Consider the following 14,822-nt stretch of genomic DNA (forward strand, 5'->3'; position numbering starts at 1 on the left):
ACACACACACACACACGATACCTACATCTCTATTCATTTATTTGCACATTAGAAAGTACAATTTCCACAATTACACATCAATATTTAGAATATGTTACAAAAACATCAGAATTTTTACTTTTTGTATAATTGTTAATTAAATACTAATTATTACGTCATCGCTAACAAATAACGCAGTGAAAAGACGTAAAACTCAGACGATAATAAATGACGAATATTTGATAATTAGCTTGAACTCACTAAGTCTGGTAGAGACCAATACATTACATTATTATACATAAAATCTATCAGTTACATGTCTTTAGTAGAACACGTTATCATTTTGAAAGATTTTCATTTCATTAAGTATCTGCAGTTGAATATCAACATTCTTTTAATTTACTGTCCTTCCTTCAATGCCGGCCTATCAGTCATTTGAATCTGTACGACTCGTTCATTTGGCTGTTGACCCTCCAAGGCTTTCTTAGGTGCCTCGATCGTCAAAATTCCTTCCGAACTCAGAGATGACTTAACAGTTTGTGGATCAACTTCTTTGGGCAACATGTATCGCCGTACAAATTGTCTTGATACAAAACCGTGCTCATCTGGTTTTTCTTCGTGTTTACCTTCAATGACAACAAAATTCTCAACAGTTTTCACATTTATTTCATCAGGAGCGAAATGACTCACATCAAGTGACACCTGAAATTTATCGGCTTCGTTTTTCACCTGTGAAACACCGCTACCTGCCTTAGAGCTTACTTGTCGCCGGGGTTGTCTGTAGTAAATATACGTAGATGGTGTACAAATATCGCTATCATGAAGACCGAGCCCAAAATACTGGTCAGGTATACGGGTAGGATAATTCCAAGTGTCCCACCAATCTTGTCCAAGCAAGGTAGGTATTAGACTACGCGAAAAAGCCATGCTGATAATACTTTGTTTGAAATAGTTTTTTATTTGTAGCGAAACACACACGTTGTCACTGCAATTCAAACACTCTTGTCTCTCGACTTCCAATATCCTTTATATAAGGCTTTTACCACGCCTTCTAGATGCTTCGAGCATTTAAACAACTCTAGTGAACTTTCTAGAAGTGTTTACGTAATGCTTTCAGTTCTTCCGAGTTGCGCAATGAGAATTCAAATTACGCCCTCTATAGAGTTCGAATATCTAACTCACCATTACTTGAACGTTCGAGATAGATTTAGGATTTTACTAATACTAATAGTATATATACGTAAAAAAGTACACATTTATTTAAGTATTTTAATTTAAGAACTTTCATAAGTGAACACGATGTTACTTAAAAAGAACGTTGCTATAAATAGAACGAACTTTTATATCGGAAGAAACGTCTATGTAGAATTTTATAGTTTTTAGCACTGTATTGAAATAGAACATTATTAACGGGCAAGATTGTAACAAATAAATATCAATATTATGAAAGTTAGAGAAAAAAAGTACTAGGCATAAATAACGTTTTTAGAGCACTTAAGGTGAAATTACATATTCATTTTTCTAAATTATTTCTTCTGTAATTATTCGATAGTAGCAGCTTGGATTCTACTCTCGTTTTATATGTCAGGCTAATTATAGGCAAAAATTACCCATTGTTTTGAGAAACTATCAACCTGGTCATGTTTAGCATGAAAGGTATACAATATGTGTTGCATTTTCAATTATGCAGTTAATCTATTAAACAGTAACAGTACATCCACTGACTCCAAATTTTAACGTTCACTAAAAGTGACATTTACTCATACTAGTACTCTGTCTACATCACGTATGAATTGTGTTTAAGAATTTATAATACCAAAAAGAAGAATTTTTATATACTTATGAAAGTGTTATGTTACCTCTAAGTTCAGTTATAATTTTTCAATTGTGTATTAAGGCCTTTCACAGGGCTACCTTTAAGTTTTAGATCATAACTACTAATTTTCAATTTGTACATGAAAAAGTTAAATACATGGAAATAAAAATAAACTACTGACATATATAAAATGAAATTGATGGAAAGACTTTTTCTGCTCTTTGGATCTACAAAAATGTTGATGCTTTCAGATTCAAACAAAATGAGATTCAAGAAGAAGTTGAAAGCTTCTGTTGATACATAGGATGACACAGAAAAAAATGAAAGTAGTTAACGTATCATCTTCTCTCAAGAGCTGAGGGTTTCAAGTTTTCATCCTCTTTTTTTTCGCTGATGTTAGCTAAACAACTTGTAACAGTTGTTTCAGTAGCATACTCTTTATATTAATTAATAATTATGTATATCTTTTATTGATTATGAAGTTATTGCACTATAATTTTACTTAATAATGTCAAATGAAAATTAATAGTTTTGGCGTATAAACAAACCATGTATTTACCTTTCTGTTTTCATGTTATGGTATTATTTTAAAATGGCATACTTTGCAATTTCTTAGTTATTGTGGTTTCAGTAGTTGTAACAAAACATTTGGTGAAGAAATTGTATAAAAAAAATATTTACTGTTGTGAATTTATTCACACCATTTTTGATTGTGATAACTGTATTACACTTCAAAATATTATTTACCATTATGGTTAGAGATAAAAATGTTTTAATTTATTATCATTTTCAGTGATTTATATTTTACACACAATATTCAAAAGTAATATTAAATCTTATACTGACTTGAATAATTATATTTTAAGCATGCACACAGTTTACTGAATGTTTTGCTCAATCTTTGGACAAAGAAACGGGGTGTGTGATTTCATTACTAACGTGTTATTTGTGAGTGAACTCTATATATTATAGTTAGTTCTAAAACACTTATATACTTTTGATGATAATTAATTTTTGAAGTGTTTGGACTTTGAGTCAAAATTACAAATACCAGTATCAGTATCATGATGATAAGGGTATAAACATTTTATTAGAACAAAAATGCAAGAGTTATAAAATTATGATAGTGTTCAAATAAAAACAACCTTAAAATCTACATTTTTTAAGCATATAATGACACCATTTTTCCATTGTAAAGTTAAAGAACCTGTTATATACATCTGTTTATTGAAAAATATTTTAACCATTCAAATCCATGAAACTTTTTGCAACTTTCAGGACATGCTGGAGTGTTTGGCTCTACTATGATCCAGCCATTAGATATAATTTTTTTTACAAATAATTATTGGTATTTCACTTCTTGTTGGTAAATATATCTGCCCTATTTTAAACTTTGCTCCCCAAATCCAACTAATGTCCGTTTTTATAATTTCTAGTTAGCCTTTTTATTTTGTTTGTTTGATTTGGTTAGGCTTTAAGACTACTGTTTAGGGTACTGTCTCCTTGTTTTATTCATAGCTGTTGATTTCTCATGATCGTAATTGCGAGGTTTCCCACATTTACAGCAGTTACTTTTTACTGACATCATCTGAGGGGAGTTGTTACTCCTTACATGCCTTTGTCTGCAGTTCCTAGCAATATGTATTCTCAAATTACAGTTAAAGCATTATATTGTATTTTATTTTGTCCATTCTGTGTGACAAATTATTTAATTAATCATTTCAGTTCTTTCAAACCATCATAATTTGGTGTTTATCTACAACTTTAATGGATCGAGGTTCCATCACCAATGCAAACTTTCTTTAAGAATGTACACCTTTGCTTCAGTTAAAATCTCATATTCACATTTGAAATTTTGGTAATACGTTAACAAATTCACCAAATTATATGAAACATCGGAGTAAGATGATTCAGTAAGTCTTTTCAGCTCTCCTCCAAGTTCTGCTTTGGCCTTTTCTTTCTCTATATTCTGTTTCAGACCTTGTTGTTTTGTTTGATAGTTGTTATGGCTCTCAGCTTGAATGTTACTAAACGTCATCGTTCTTTTAAATTGGCATTAAGATGAAGAGCTTCTCGTAGTACCTTTCTATTATAGTATGTTGGCTTCTCAGTTAGGTAATGCTTTTGAAGTGGTCAGCTAAACCTGGAACTTGATAGTAATATGGATGCAGTAGTCTGGGAAACTTTTACAGTAACTGGTGGCACAGTAATAGGTGTAGACAATTTCAAGATTTCAAGTGATCTTGTTTCCAATCAGATTAATTTTTGTTCCAAATTCTTCTTTATGTATTGTGTATCTTTCTTCTCATGTTTAGTATCACTCTTTTCTCTTAATATCACGTCTGGTTCTTGTATTTTGTGTCCCTTTTTTGATAGTAATATTCATTTTTTACCATATTTTAATTGCTTCGTCATTTGTAGCAACGCTTTGACGCTGCTTCGCTATTGGGTATTTTGAAATTTAGTTAAAGCTATATTTTACTTTCACAAAAATAATCTCACTTGTGGCACTAATGTGTTGTAGTGTGTTCTATTTCGTCTAAAAAAAACACTTATTCAGCGAGTTTTTCTAGATTTCATGGTTAAAATAATACAAATTACAGTCCCTGTAATAATAAGTTACCTTACTTCTTTTATAGCATTTCTTTACACTAGTTCACCTTGACATAAGCAATAGGACTGAGTGAAATCCAAAGTTTTAATATTAACTCCATATTTAATGTAGACCTAATCTCGAATAACACTTTAATAAAAACTGCGAGATAAAGGTAGAACTTAACTAGCTTTGTTAAAATAAACACAACTAACTGAACAATAACAGACAGCAAAAATTCATGAAATACTTCACTAACATCAATTCGCTGCTTACTAATATTTACAACTAGTATATCTGTTGATTTACTCAAATTTACTAGATCTTACCTCATGCACTCACTAGCTAATTTAGTTCAGTTAAAATACGAAACTAATGCTCTAAATTCAAGTTGGTAAACTTTCAAAATACCCCTAGTGCTGTACTTGTGCTCAGATTTTCTACTTAAGCAATTATATTCTGAAGAAGACAGGCCCAAAATCTTTAAAAAGAGCCATAATTTTTATGCATAAAAATCTTTCTAAACGTATATTTGTACTTCCTAAACTGTCACTGGGTTTTTACATAGATTTCGAAGAAAGTATGACTAAATGCACGTTAATTTTAGGTTATTGTTTTCTTTTGAATCGACTTATATTACGAGTTACCTAATATAAGATCGGTTTACTTCTTGTTTGGGTATTTTGATTTGCCCATCGTCATGCCCTAAGTTGAAAAACAAAAAAAACGCGACCTGTCTAATTAATGAATGAATATCCGATGTAACATTCCTATCACTGATGTTAGTGTAGTTACCACTTTGGCTGCCAACTTTTATTTCATTGGTCTCACCTTTTTTACACCTATGGTGTTTTAAATTAGATTCGTAACTTTTTATCGATACATACCAACACCACAAAGCAAGTAAGAAAGTGATACTTGATAGTAACACATCAATCTCAGGGTTGCAAACCTATCGTTCGTAATTGATCTTTATATAACCAACTGTATTCTTTAAAATCTATGGTAGTTTTCCTCCACAAACTAGTATTGTTTCCTTTATCATAATCTCGTAGAATTTAGATTAACAATTTATTTTTACTACCCCCATGCATTCTCTGAGCTGTACCAAATATTATTTACACTACATGACGCTAAACGCTGTTTAGTTGGGATAACGTCATAAACTTCGATAAATTTGGGCTAAAACGTTGGCAATGAATAACGAATAATAAATGTCTATCGTATTTTTGTTTTTAAATATTTAGCTAGAAACTGCTACTCTAGTTTTCTTGCCCTAACCAATATTTATCTATCTGCACGTCCTTTTACCTTGGAGATTTGATGCTCTACATCAGAAAATCTTTGCTCAGAATGACAATAACTGAAAACGGTCCACAAAATTAGGTGAAGTTGTAGTAAAAATCTTAAATCAATAGCCCATGAGATTTTTGTGTAGACATGCGCAAAAATGTGTCAGGTTCGAGTGGTTTTTGTTGAATAATTTTACACATCTGGCTTGCATTTATACAAAATGAGATTCCTAACTGTAGGTTGAAAAGACCCAAATAGTGTACTTTTCTTAATCTATAAAAGTCAAGTATTTTTCTATCAAAGTTTCCGTACTTTTGATACGAAAACACAAAAACCAAACTCAACTAAAACTTAGACAAAATATTTCTTAATATATTGCTTTGTGAAGTAAGAATATACTGGTGCACATGTGCTGAAAATATGGGATAGTTTGGATTGCTACGGTCCGAGATACAAAAGGGCAGAAAACTACTAAACTGTTAATAACACCAAGTATGCTGCAGGTGATTGCTTTAACCGCATTACCGTTTGTCTCGATTAAATTTTGATCTATTAAACTCAATTTTAATTAGAAATGCTTAAAAACTCAAACAAAAGTACTACTTGTAACTTTAAATATAACCCCTCATCATTAATACTTACTGTTAATTAGCTATAGTAGTTAAAATATCCTCTGCTTTTAGATTTAATGAAGTTGTTCTATGCGTTTATTTCCTTAATATATATATATATATTTTACACATTTCTAGTTAAGTGAATTGTTGTAGTGTTTTGTGACGAAATATTGGTTTCAAAAGTTTATATTCCAGATTATAAGGTTAGTTCAACTATAGCATTTTGAAATGTTAAACACCAAAGAAAAATGTGTTAATTTGCGTACGTGATTACTTAGGTGACGTTTCTAATCGTTGACTATATTGTATCTGTAGGCCTTAAATGTTTTTGAACCTTTATCTTAAAAATTAACCTTCGTTCATGTAATAACTGTTAAAACGCGCATGGATTTGTATAAATACATATACCTTTTTGTAACATCATGCTTATAACAATTTTATATGCTAAGTTCAAAATTTAATTATTACCAGCTTTAAAACCTCGTTGTTAACATACAAGTTTACAGAGAAAGCTTTTTCTACGCTCGTAGAGTATATTTGCAGTTGCCAATTTGTTTTCTTTATCACGACTTTTCAAGTACCTACTAGTAATTACGGAACACCAATATACATTTGGTTACGTATTAGAAAATAACGTATACTGTGTAGTTAATTTTTAGAAAACCCACACGACTAAATCAAAGGTTCTCTTAATAGTCAAACATTTATTATTATTAAGGACTGATTATTACAACTTCACGAAAATGACAAGCCATTGTATTCAAGTAAAAGAAAACAAAACATTAGCCGATTACACATTCTTAGTAATAATGTAGAAAACTTGGCGAAATTTCAATTTAGTAAAAAAATTAAACGTACAAGTAGCTCAACACTAACATTATAACTAGGGCACATTTTCACTGTTCTTCTTTGTCTTCCTTCAATGCCGGTTTATCGCTCATTTGAATCTGTACGACTCGTTCATTTGGCTGCTCACCCTCCAAGGCTTTCTTAGGTGCCTCGACCGTCAAAATTCCGTCTGAACTCAGCGAAGATTGTACAGTTTCTGGATCAACTTCTTTAGGCAACATATAACGTCGTACAAATTGTCGAGATATTAGCCCGTGCTCATCTGGTTTTTCTTCATGTTTACCTTCAATAACAACGAAATTTTCGACGGTTTTCACATTAATTTCGTTAGGAGCAAAATGACTCACATCAAGTAACACTTGGAATTTATCTGCTTCGTTTTTCACCTGTGAATGGCCGCCTCTTGACTGACGGCTTACTTGTCGCCGGGGTCGTCTGTAGTAGCCATGATACAAGGTTGGCGTAAAAATGTCGCTATCATGAACCCCAAGGCCGAAATGCTGATCTGCAATACGACTTGGAAAATCCCCGCTTTCCCACCAATCGCGGCCAAACAAAGCAGGTATTAAACCACGTGAAAAAGCCATAGAACAAATCTTTATATAATAAAAAAATACGTTTTCTCTCCGCTTCTACCAACACCTCTCTTATAACGTAGAACGAACGCGCCAGAAATCGTTTTTAAAGGTTATGGTGCGCCCTCTAGAATATTCGAGAATCTGAAACACCATTGGATGAACGTGCTAGAAATGTTTACATGATGCTTTAGGCTCTTAGCCTTTGTATTGTTCACAATTTGTGAGATCAGTAATAAGTACATATGTTAGTAAATGTTGGGCTCGTTGTGGAATAAGATTTATTACAAATAAAAAATTAATTTCACTGCAGAATATTTATTTATTTTAACATCAAATAAATCTGTAAGAAACCAGATACAAATAAACAAATGAAATCTGTATTGAATATTTTTAGACTAAAAATGGTATATTTATGTAAACTTTCGAATCTGTATAAGTATAATAGTACTGTCTATTGTATGCTCGTGTAACTACTTCGCCTCCTGTTGATGGATCTTCACCAAATTTGGCATGAAGGTTGTCGGATTCATGCAGAGATACATATAACTTTGGGGTTTCACGTCTTGCAGTTTTTATGGGCGTTTTTACAATTACATACAAGGGAAGCAACTTTTCATGTCCGAAGATAACCTTTTATTAATTATGAATTTACAAAACTTCCTTTCAGAGGACGAGTACTCCAGCTAACAATAAATACAGTATTAAAATACCAAGAAATGAATTCAGTGTGCAGGAAATTCTATTTACATTAAAATTTAATTATAGTGTGTGGGGCTAAACTTTAAAAAAATTATATATACGAATTTTAGACCACGTATGATTTAGATAACTATAAACTTAGGTAACTGTTTTCTAGTATGTACATGTTCTTTAAATTCAATATTTGTTACATGTGCTAATTTTTATTTTAAAATTATATTAACATTTTTATTTTAATTTCTACCTACGAACCTGAAACATTTGTTTGTTTGTTTGTATTGTTTTGCTTGTTTTGGAATTTCGCACTAAGCTACTCGAGGGCTATCTGTGCTAGCCGTCCCTAATTTAGCAGTGTAAGACTAGAGGGAAGGCAGCTAGTCATCACCACCCACCGCCAACTCTTGGGCTACTCTTTTACCAACGAATAGTGGGATTGACCGTCACATTATACACCCCCACGGCTGGGAGGGCGAGCATGTTTAGCGCGACGCGGGCGCGAACTCGTGACCCTCGGATTACGAGTCGCACGCCTTACGCGCTTGGCCATGCCAAGCTCTTTTTTTGATACCACCGAGGGGAATCGAACCCCTGATTTTAGCGTTGTAAAGACATGAAACAACATGATGCACATTATAGTATAAGTTTAAAGCATAAAGATGAAGAGATAGCACTTCATTATGAGAAATAATTAACAGGTTTTGAATATTGATATGAAACAGTTGTTGGGCTTTGGAACATTCCTTTTATCATTAAATTGCAAGCAATATAGAACAACATTTTAAACCAAAACAATTCGTAAACTTTTAGCCCTCAATCGTATTTTGAGATATATAGAATTTGCCAGTTTATTGTCATGAACATATGTTTTATTTGTGTGCTTGTGTTATAAGTCACTGATTTTTGTTTTGTAAGTTTGGAACCTGCCAGAAATGCACATATTTTTGTTTGTCCTTATATAATTTCGTTTGACCTTGAATGTTATCTAAGAAATACGATATCTCTTGGACTTTTCGATTAATCACCAAAGTCTAAGGCGATTAGAAAGAAAACCTCAACAAAAGTGAACTTGTGCTTGGTTAATACTGAAATCGTTTTGTAGCGTTGAACAAATAGGGCTTCTGTAAAGTAATAGGCAAAGGGTTTTACAAGTTTTACTCTACAGAATCCCAAGTCCAGTGAGTTACTAACTTATAAACATAGAATTATTTATAACCAAAACATTCCTCAGAGAAGGGAAAGAGGCTTTGATGGAAGTAATATAAATGTTAGTAAACGGTTCAACAAATATGTATTTGTTGCCTTTATTTTGTTATTTTATACAATTTATTTATTTCTAATTATTCTTACAGATTCTGCAAAGCTACACGAGGGCTACCTGCTCTAGCCTTCCCTAACTTAGCAGTGTAAGATGAGAGGGAAGGCCGATAGTCATTACTATCCACCTTCAAATCTTGGGCTACTCTTTCACCAGCGATTGATCATAACATCATGACGCCCCAATGGATAAAAGATCGAACAGATTTGGTGTGATGGGGATTCGAACCTGCGACCCTCAGAATACGAGTCGATCACCTGAACTATCTGGCCATGCCGGGTCAACACGAAGTGAAAACTGAGATTCGAAGTATTCCTGAATCAGTAGATAGTTTCAAATTTGAAATGATGAAAGAATACTACAGTTAAGTTGCGAGTGTGGGTGGGACCCGCACGATCTCAGTTTTTTCTTCAACTGATTAGGTAACTTAAACTTAATAAAATCATATTTCATACTACAAATAAAACTATGAAACTGACCATATTAGTATTACTGGAACGAAAGTTACTAATACAGTTATGACAAATTTATGAAGAAAGCGAAGGGCGCAAAATAATCTAATGGAACTTAAACACTTGTCAAATAGACTAGTATTTTGTTTAATTTATAGTTATTTATATCGTTGGTTATTTTAGAGTTAAGTCACTTTAGGTTATTTTATGCGTCCACTGCAGGGAATCAAACCCCGGATTTTAACCAAATATTATCTATTACTGTTCCAAATGAGTTGTTAGTTTCAAATTTAAATCGAGCGTGGCACAAATGTTTGCGTGCGGACTTTGAATGTGAGTTCCTGTCATAAACCACTTTTCCTTTTACTAGTATATATGTATATATTATAGTAATATAAATATATTAGTATGTTGAGCTAAGGATTCATGATGATAAGAAACCCACAAACCTTCTTTAACCTGAAGATGACCTAAGAAGGTCGAAACATTGTTCTCTACTTTATTTTAATACCCATACCAGCCATCTTGAAATACATTTTTGGGCTAAGGATTCATCTATAGTAGGTGTCTATGATTTGTTGTCGATAAATTTGACACTAAATGAACAGCATGCACTTTGCTTATTTTAAATAATATATCAAAAACAAATTAAGCACACCTACGGAATGTCTTTACAAAATAGAGGTCATAGCTGTATCTAAAACGCTATACAGTTTCTTCTTGTCAGAAGTCCACTTAGGCCCATTCAGTTGATTTAGAATTCAGGTGACAAGCCGAACTATTTTTCACTATTTCTATCGCAATAGTATCTGTGTATCATTCACTTATGCTGTAGCGTGAGTTACTGTGGTTGTGTCTTGAACTTCCAATAATCCTCTGCTTTTCGTACTTCCCTTACTCTTCTAAGTTTCTTCAAAGTCCACAAAGGCGATTTCATTTAGTTTAGAACACAGTTAGAGAGACAAATTATTCTTTTTACCTCTTCCAAGGACCAGTATGGCCAGATGTTTAGGGCGCTGTATTCGTAATCTGAGGGCCTTTGGTTCGAATCCTCGTCACACCAAATATGTTCGCCCTTACAACCGTTGGGGCGTTATAATGTAACGATCAATCTTTTGTAAAGATCACTATCATCTACTTTTGAAAATCGAACGCTTCCCATTTATGTTTAAAAGCAACAGAGGCATTATTTATGTAAGATATGTGTTTTAGAAACCGTAGTTACAAGTTGGTACTTGATAGGGTTATAAGGGTTTAAGTTTCGAAGTACTTCCGCTCATGTGTTTGTCCATATATCTTATATAAACAAATACGAATTTCATTAAAATAATAATTTGAATACTGCATAGGTACAGAAGAGATCAGGAAGGAAAGAAGAACAAAGCAGCTTATCAAAAACGAAAATCACCGAACAGTGTCGTCGCTGTAGAGCAATTACATTAAGTATCTATGCAATTAGCGTTGTAAGCCCGCAGACATATCGCTGTGCCAATAAAGGGAAATAGCAGCTATAAGCTATAAAATGGTTAGGTTCCTCGACTCACAATTTGGAAGTAGCGAGTTAGATGTCCTTTTAAGTCGTGGGAGGGTTATTAGGTTACAGTCAATCCAACTATTTGCTGGTAAAAGAGTAGCCCAGAGTTGGCGTGGGTAATGATTAGCTGCTTTCCCTCTAGTCTTTCACTTCCAACTTAGGGAAGGCTAGCGCAGATAGGACAGTTTGTTAGGATGGTAGAATGTATAATTAGAATGAAAAAATTATAAAATTACTGAAACACGTCTTAAGAATACGTGGAATAAACAATTGTGACAGATACCTCTAAAATTCAAGTATAGCCATTTTTAATTTTGAATTAATAACCAGATAAAAACAGCCAGGTACTAGAAACCGTAGTTACAAGGGCTTTTTATAACTATGAAACATCATATTACGGGATTGACTGACACGCTTATAACGCTCCCACAACTGAAATTGTGCAGCGTATAGCCCATAGCATTGCAGCATCAGTATTATACTATTCAATCTATAGCGCTAACCAGTAAGCCAATACCAAATTCTTCTTATTAGGACACTTAAAATACATTTTTTTTTGCAACGGATATCGTAGATCAGTTTACTTACTTTAAAAAAGTAACCTCAGTCAATCACCATGAATACAAAAATATCTTTTATATTTATCATCGATGACTCTCACTACTTAGTTTCAAAATATTCAACACTCAAATTCTTCTAAAGTGCCAAAGACGTCCACACAAATTTAACATTTTCAACAGAAAATTAGAGATATGCTTCTTTATCATTTGAAACATCGATAAAGAAACCAAACAGAGTCCCAACCAAGTCTAGATGAGTAGCAGGGTAACCTACTCAATAACCTATCTTTCATTAATGTGTTTTGTTAAAATAAATCACATTTTAGCTCGACGTTTGGGAGGTACTAAAAATTCATTTTTGTCGTAGATCATAGAATGAGAGTAATAGAATTATGGCACCAATAGACATACAGTGAATAATGCTGAATTGGTAAGAATTACAAATATCATTGTCAGTTAATAGTTCTTTACGTTTATTTACGTTTCCAGAAGTACTTCTGGGTCTTACATTGTCTAGTAGTTAATGTTCAGTTATGTATCCAATGAGCCATGGATAGTGAGCGATACGTTGCAAAAATTCGCGCCTTGAACAAGAGAACTGTGAGCGTGTTATAAGAATGATAGTCAAATTTCACTATTCAATCAGATAAGAGTAGCCAGGAAGTGGGTGCCTGGTACTATTGGCTTATTGCCTTCTCTCTATCAGTTCAAAACTGAGAATGACTGGTTCAGATGGCCCTGATGTATCTTTGAGCCAATAATTAAAATATATTCTAAACCTTACTTTTTTTTTTAGGAAAGAGATCTAGTTTTAAGTAATCTGTAATAAAAATTATAACTGAATGTAATTCGAAACTATTTTTTGTCATAAACATATTTTTATTTTTCTTGTCTTATAAGTGATTCAGTACATTCAATGCAATACCGAAAATAAAAATATAACAGAGATTAAATGTATTTGTTTACACTTCTCTGTCATTACGTTCCACATGCCAAGGTGGAGGCGGGATATATAGCAATTTGTAAAAATTGCTATAATTTAGGTTCAATATTATCTTGAATATACATATGTATATATATTAGTTACTGATATATGTAATCTTGGATTACGGGTTACCCTACTAGGACTTTGGTCTGAATTAATAGTGTGGTTGAGACTCTAGTTATTGTAAATATTGCAAATTATAACATTATAAGGTCGATTTATAGGAATACATAAAATTTATGGCAGAGGAGAAACGTTTTGCCATAATGTGAGAATACAGTGATGACTAGGCGATATTTTGTATAATATCCTGAAAACTTCATCACAAAATACTACCTGAGTGTGGCCCAGCATGGCCATGTGGTTAAGGCACTCGACTCGTAATCCGAGGGTCGCGGGTTCGAATTTTCATCACACCAAACATGCTCGCCCTTTCAGCCGCGTGGGCGTTATTATATGATGGCCATTCCCACTATTCGCTGATAAAAAGAGTATGCCAACAGTTGACGGTGAGTGGTGATGACTAACTGCCTTCCATCTAGTCTTACACTGCTAAATTAGGGACGGCTAGCACAGATAGCCCTCGTGTAGCTTTGCGCGAAATTCAAAACAAACCAAACCAAACCACCTGAGTGCTCAAAAAGCATGGGCAACAGATCCATTGTGCTTCCTGATGCATTAGAAATCTTAGCAATTTTCCTCCAGTGTTCAGCCATATGTTTAAAACATTTAAATATGATTTTTATACCTGTTGTAAGAGCAGCACAGATATTCCATTGCATAGCTTTGTGTTTAACAATAAAATACTTAAATAACAATTATTTTCGGTACTGTCATTGAAAGTGTTATGAGCGTTTACAATCTGTTCATAAAACCCAAAAAAAAGTACTATTTCACATGCTCGAATACACAAATAAAACAAACTGTTTCTGTAAAGACGTAGAGTTCCGAGAAATGTTAGAAAGTAAGCGAAATTGTTGTACTAGCGTCTCCTGTGAACTTAGGCCTGTTAACTGAGACAGGTAGATAAAGCTTAAACACCAAGACCTTCGTATCAGCTTATTTCTATTGCTCTATCAAAGCATATACATACAAAACAGAGTTCATCAACTGGATTATTACAACATTCTCTAAATAACATTATTTAATACATCAGTATAAACTGCACTGACTAGGTTTCAGCAATCATGGTGATTGTGTTTCGATTCATTTGTCGAGAAAAGAACACGAGGAAACAAGAAATGACAGTTTTCAACAGCCAGTAGCGTTTACAAGCGCACTCAGTTAATTAAGCTTACGAATATTTTTCTAACGTGGTGTTTTTTACTGTGCAGATCCACACAAGAATAAAAAACAAGTTTCTTAAATTGCTCGCATTATTCCCAAAAAAAGAGTGTCAAATTCCTTCTCTTGCTTTTATACTGTAGCTTAGTGTATCACTAAAATTATATTTTCTATATTGGTACATATGAAGCGGTGAGCAGGGAACAAAAAAGCAACGAGCCGTAAGTGTAGACAACTTAATGACAGGAGCTGTGTCTACATTGATTCAAAG

The 14,822-nt window shown here is 33.1% G+C and overlaps 1 protein-coding gene and 1 pseudogene across 2 annotated transcripts; both read right to left on the reverse strand.

The window, feature by feature from the left end:
- Positions 1-22: 22 nt before the first annotated feature.
- Positions 23-1,106, reverse strand: LOC143222607 (protein lethal(2)essential for life pseudogene; annotated as a pseudogene). Its single transcript, XR_013012373.1, has one exon. The product of XR_013012373.1 is annotated as a protein lethal(2)essential for life pseudogene (transcript).
- A 5,873-nt stretch (positions 1,107-6,979) lies between these two features.
- Positions 6,980-7,820, reverse strand: LOC143222608 (protein lethal(2)essential for life-like). Its single transcript, XM_076449306.1, has one exon. It carries the CDS (start codon positions 7,729-7,731, stop codon positions 7,192-7,194), a length of 540 nt encoding a protein of 179 aa, XP_076305421.1. The 5' UTR covers positions 7,732-7,820; the 3' UTR covers positions 6,980-7,191.
- Positions 7,821-14,822: the final 7,002 nt, after the last annotated feature.

Source organism: Tachypleus tridentatus, chromosome 8 (genome assembly GCF_004210375.1).
Source record: "Tachypleus tridentatus isolate NWPU-2018 chromosome 8, ASM421037v1, whole genome shotgun sequence".
Taxonomy (NCBI): domain Eukaryota; kingdom Metazoa; phylum Arthropoda; class Merostomata; order Xiphosura; family Limulidae; genus Tachypleus; species Tachypleus tridentatus.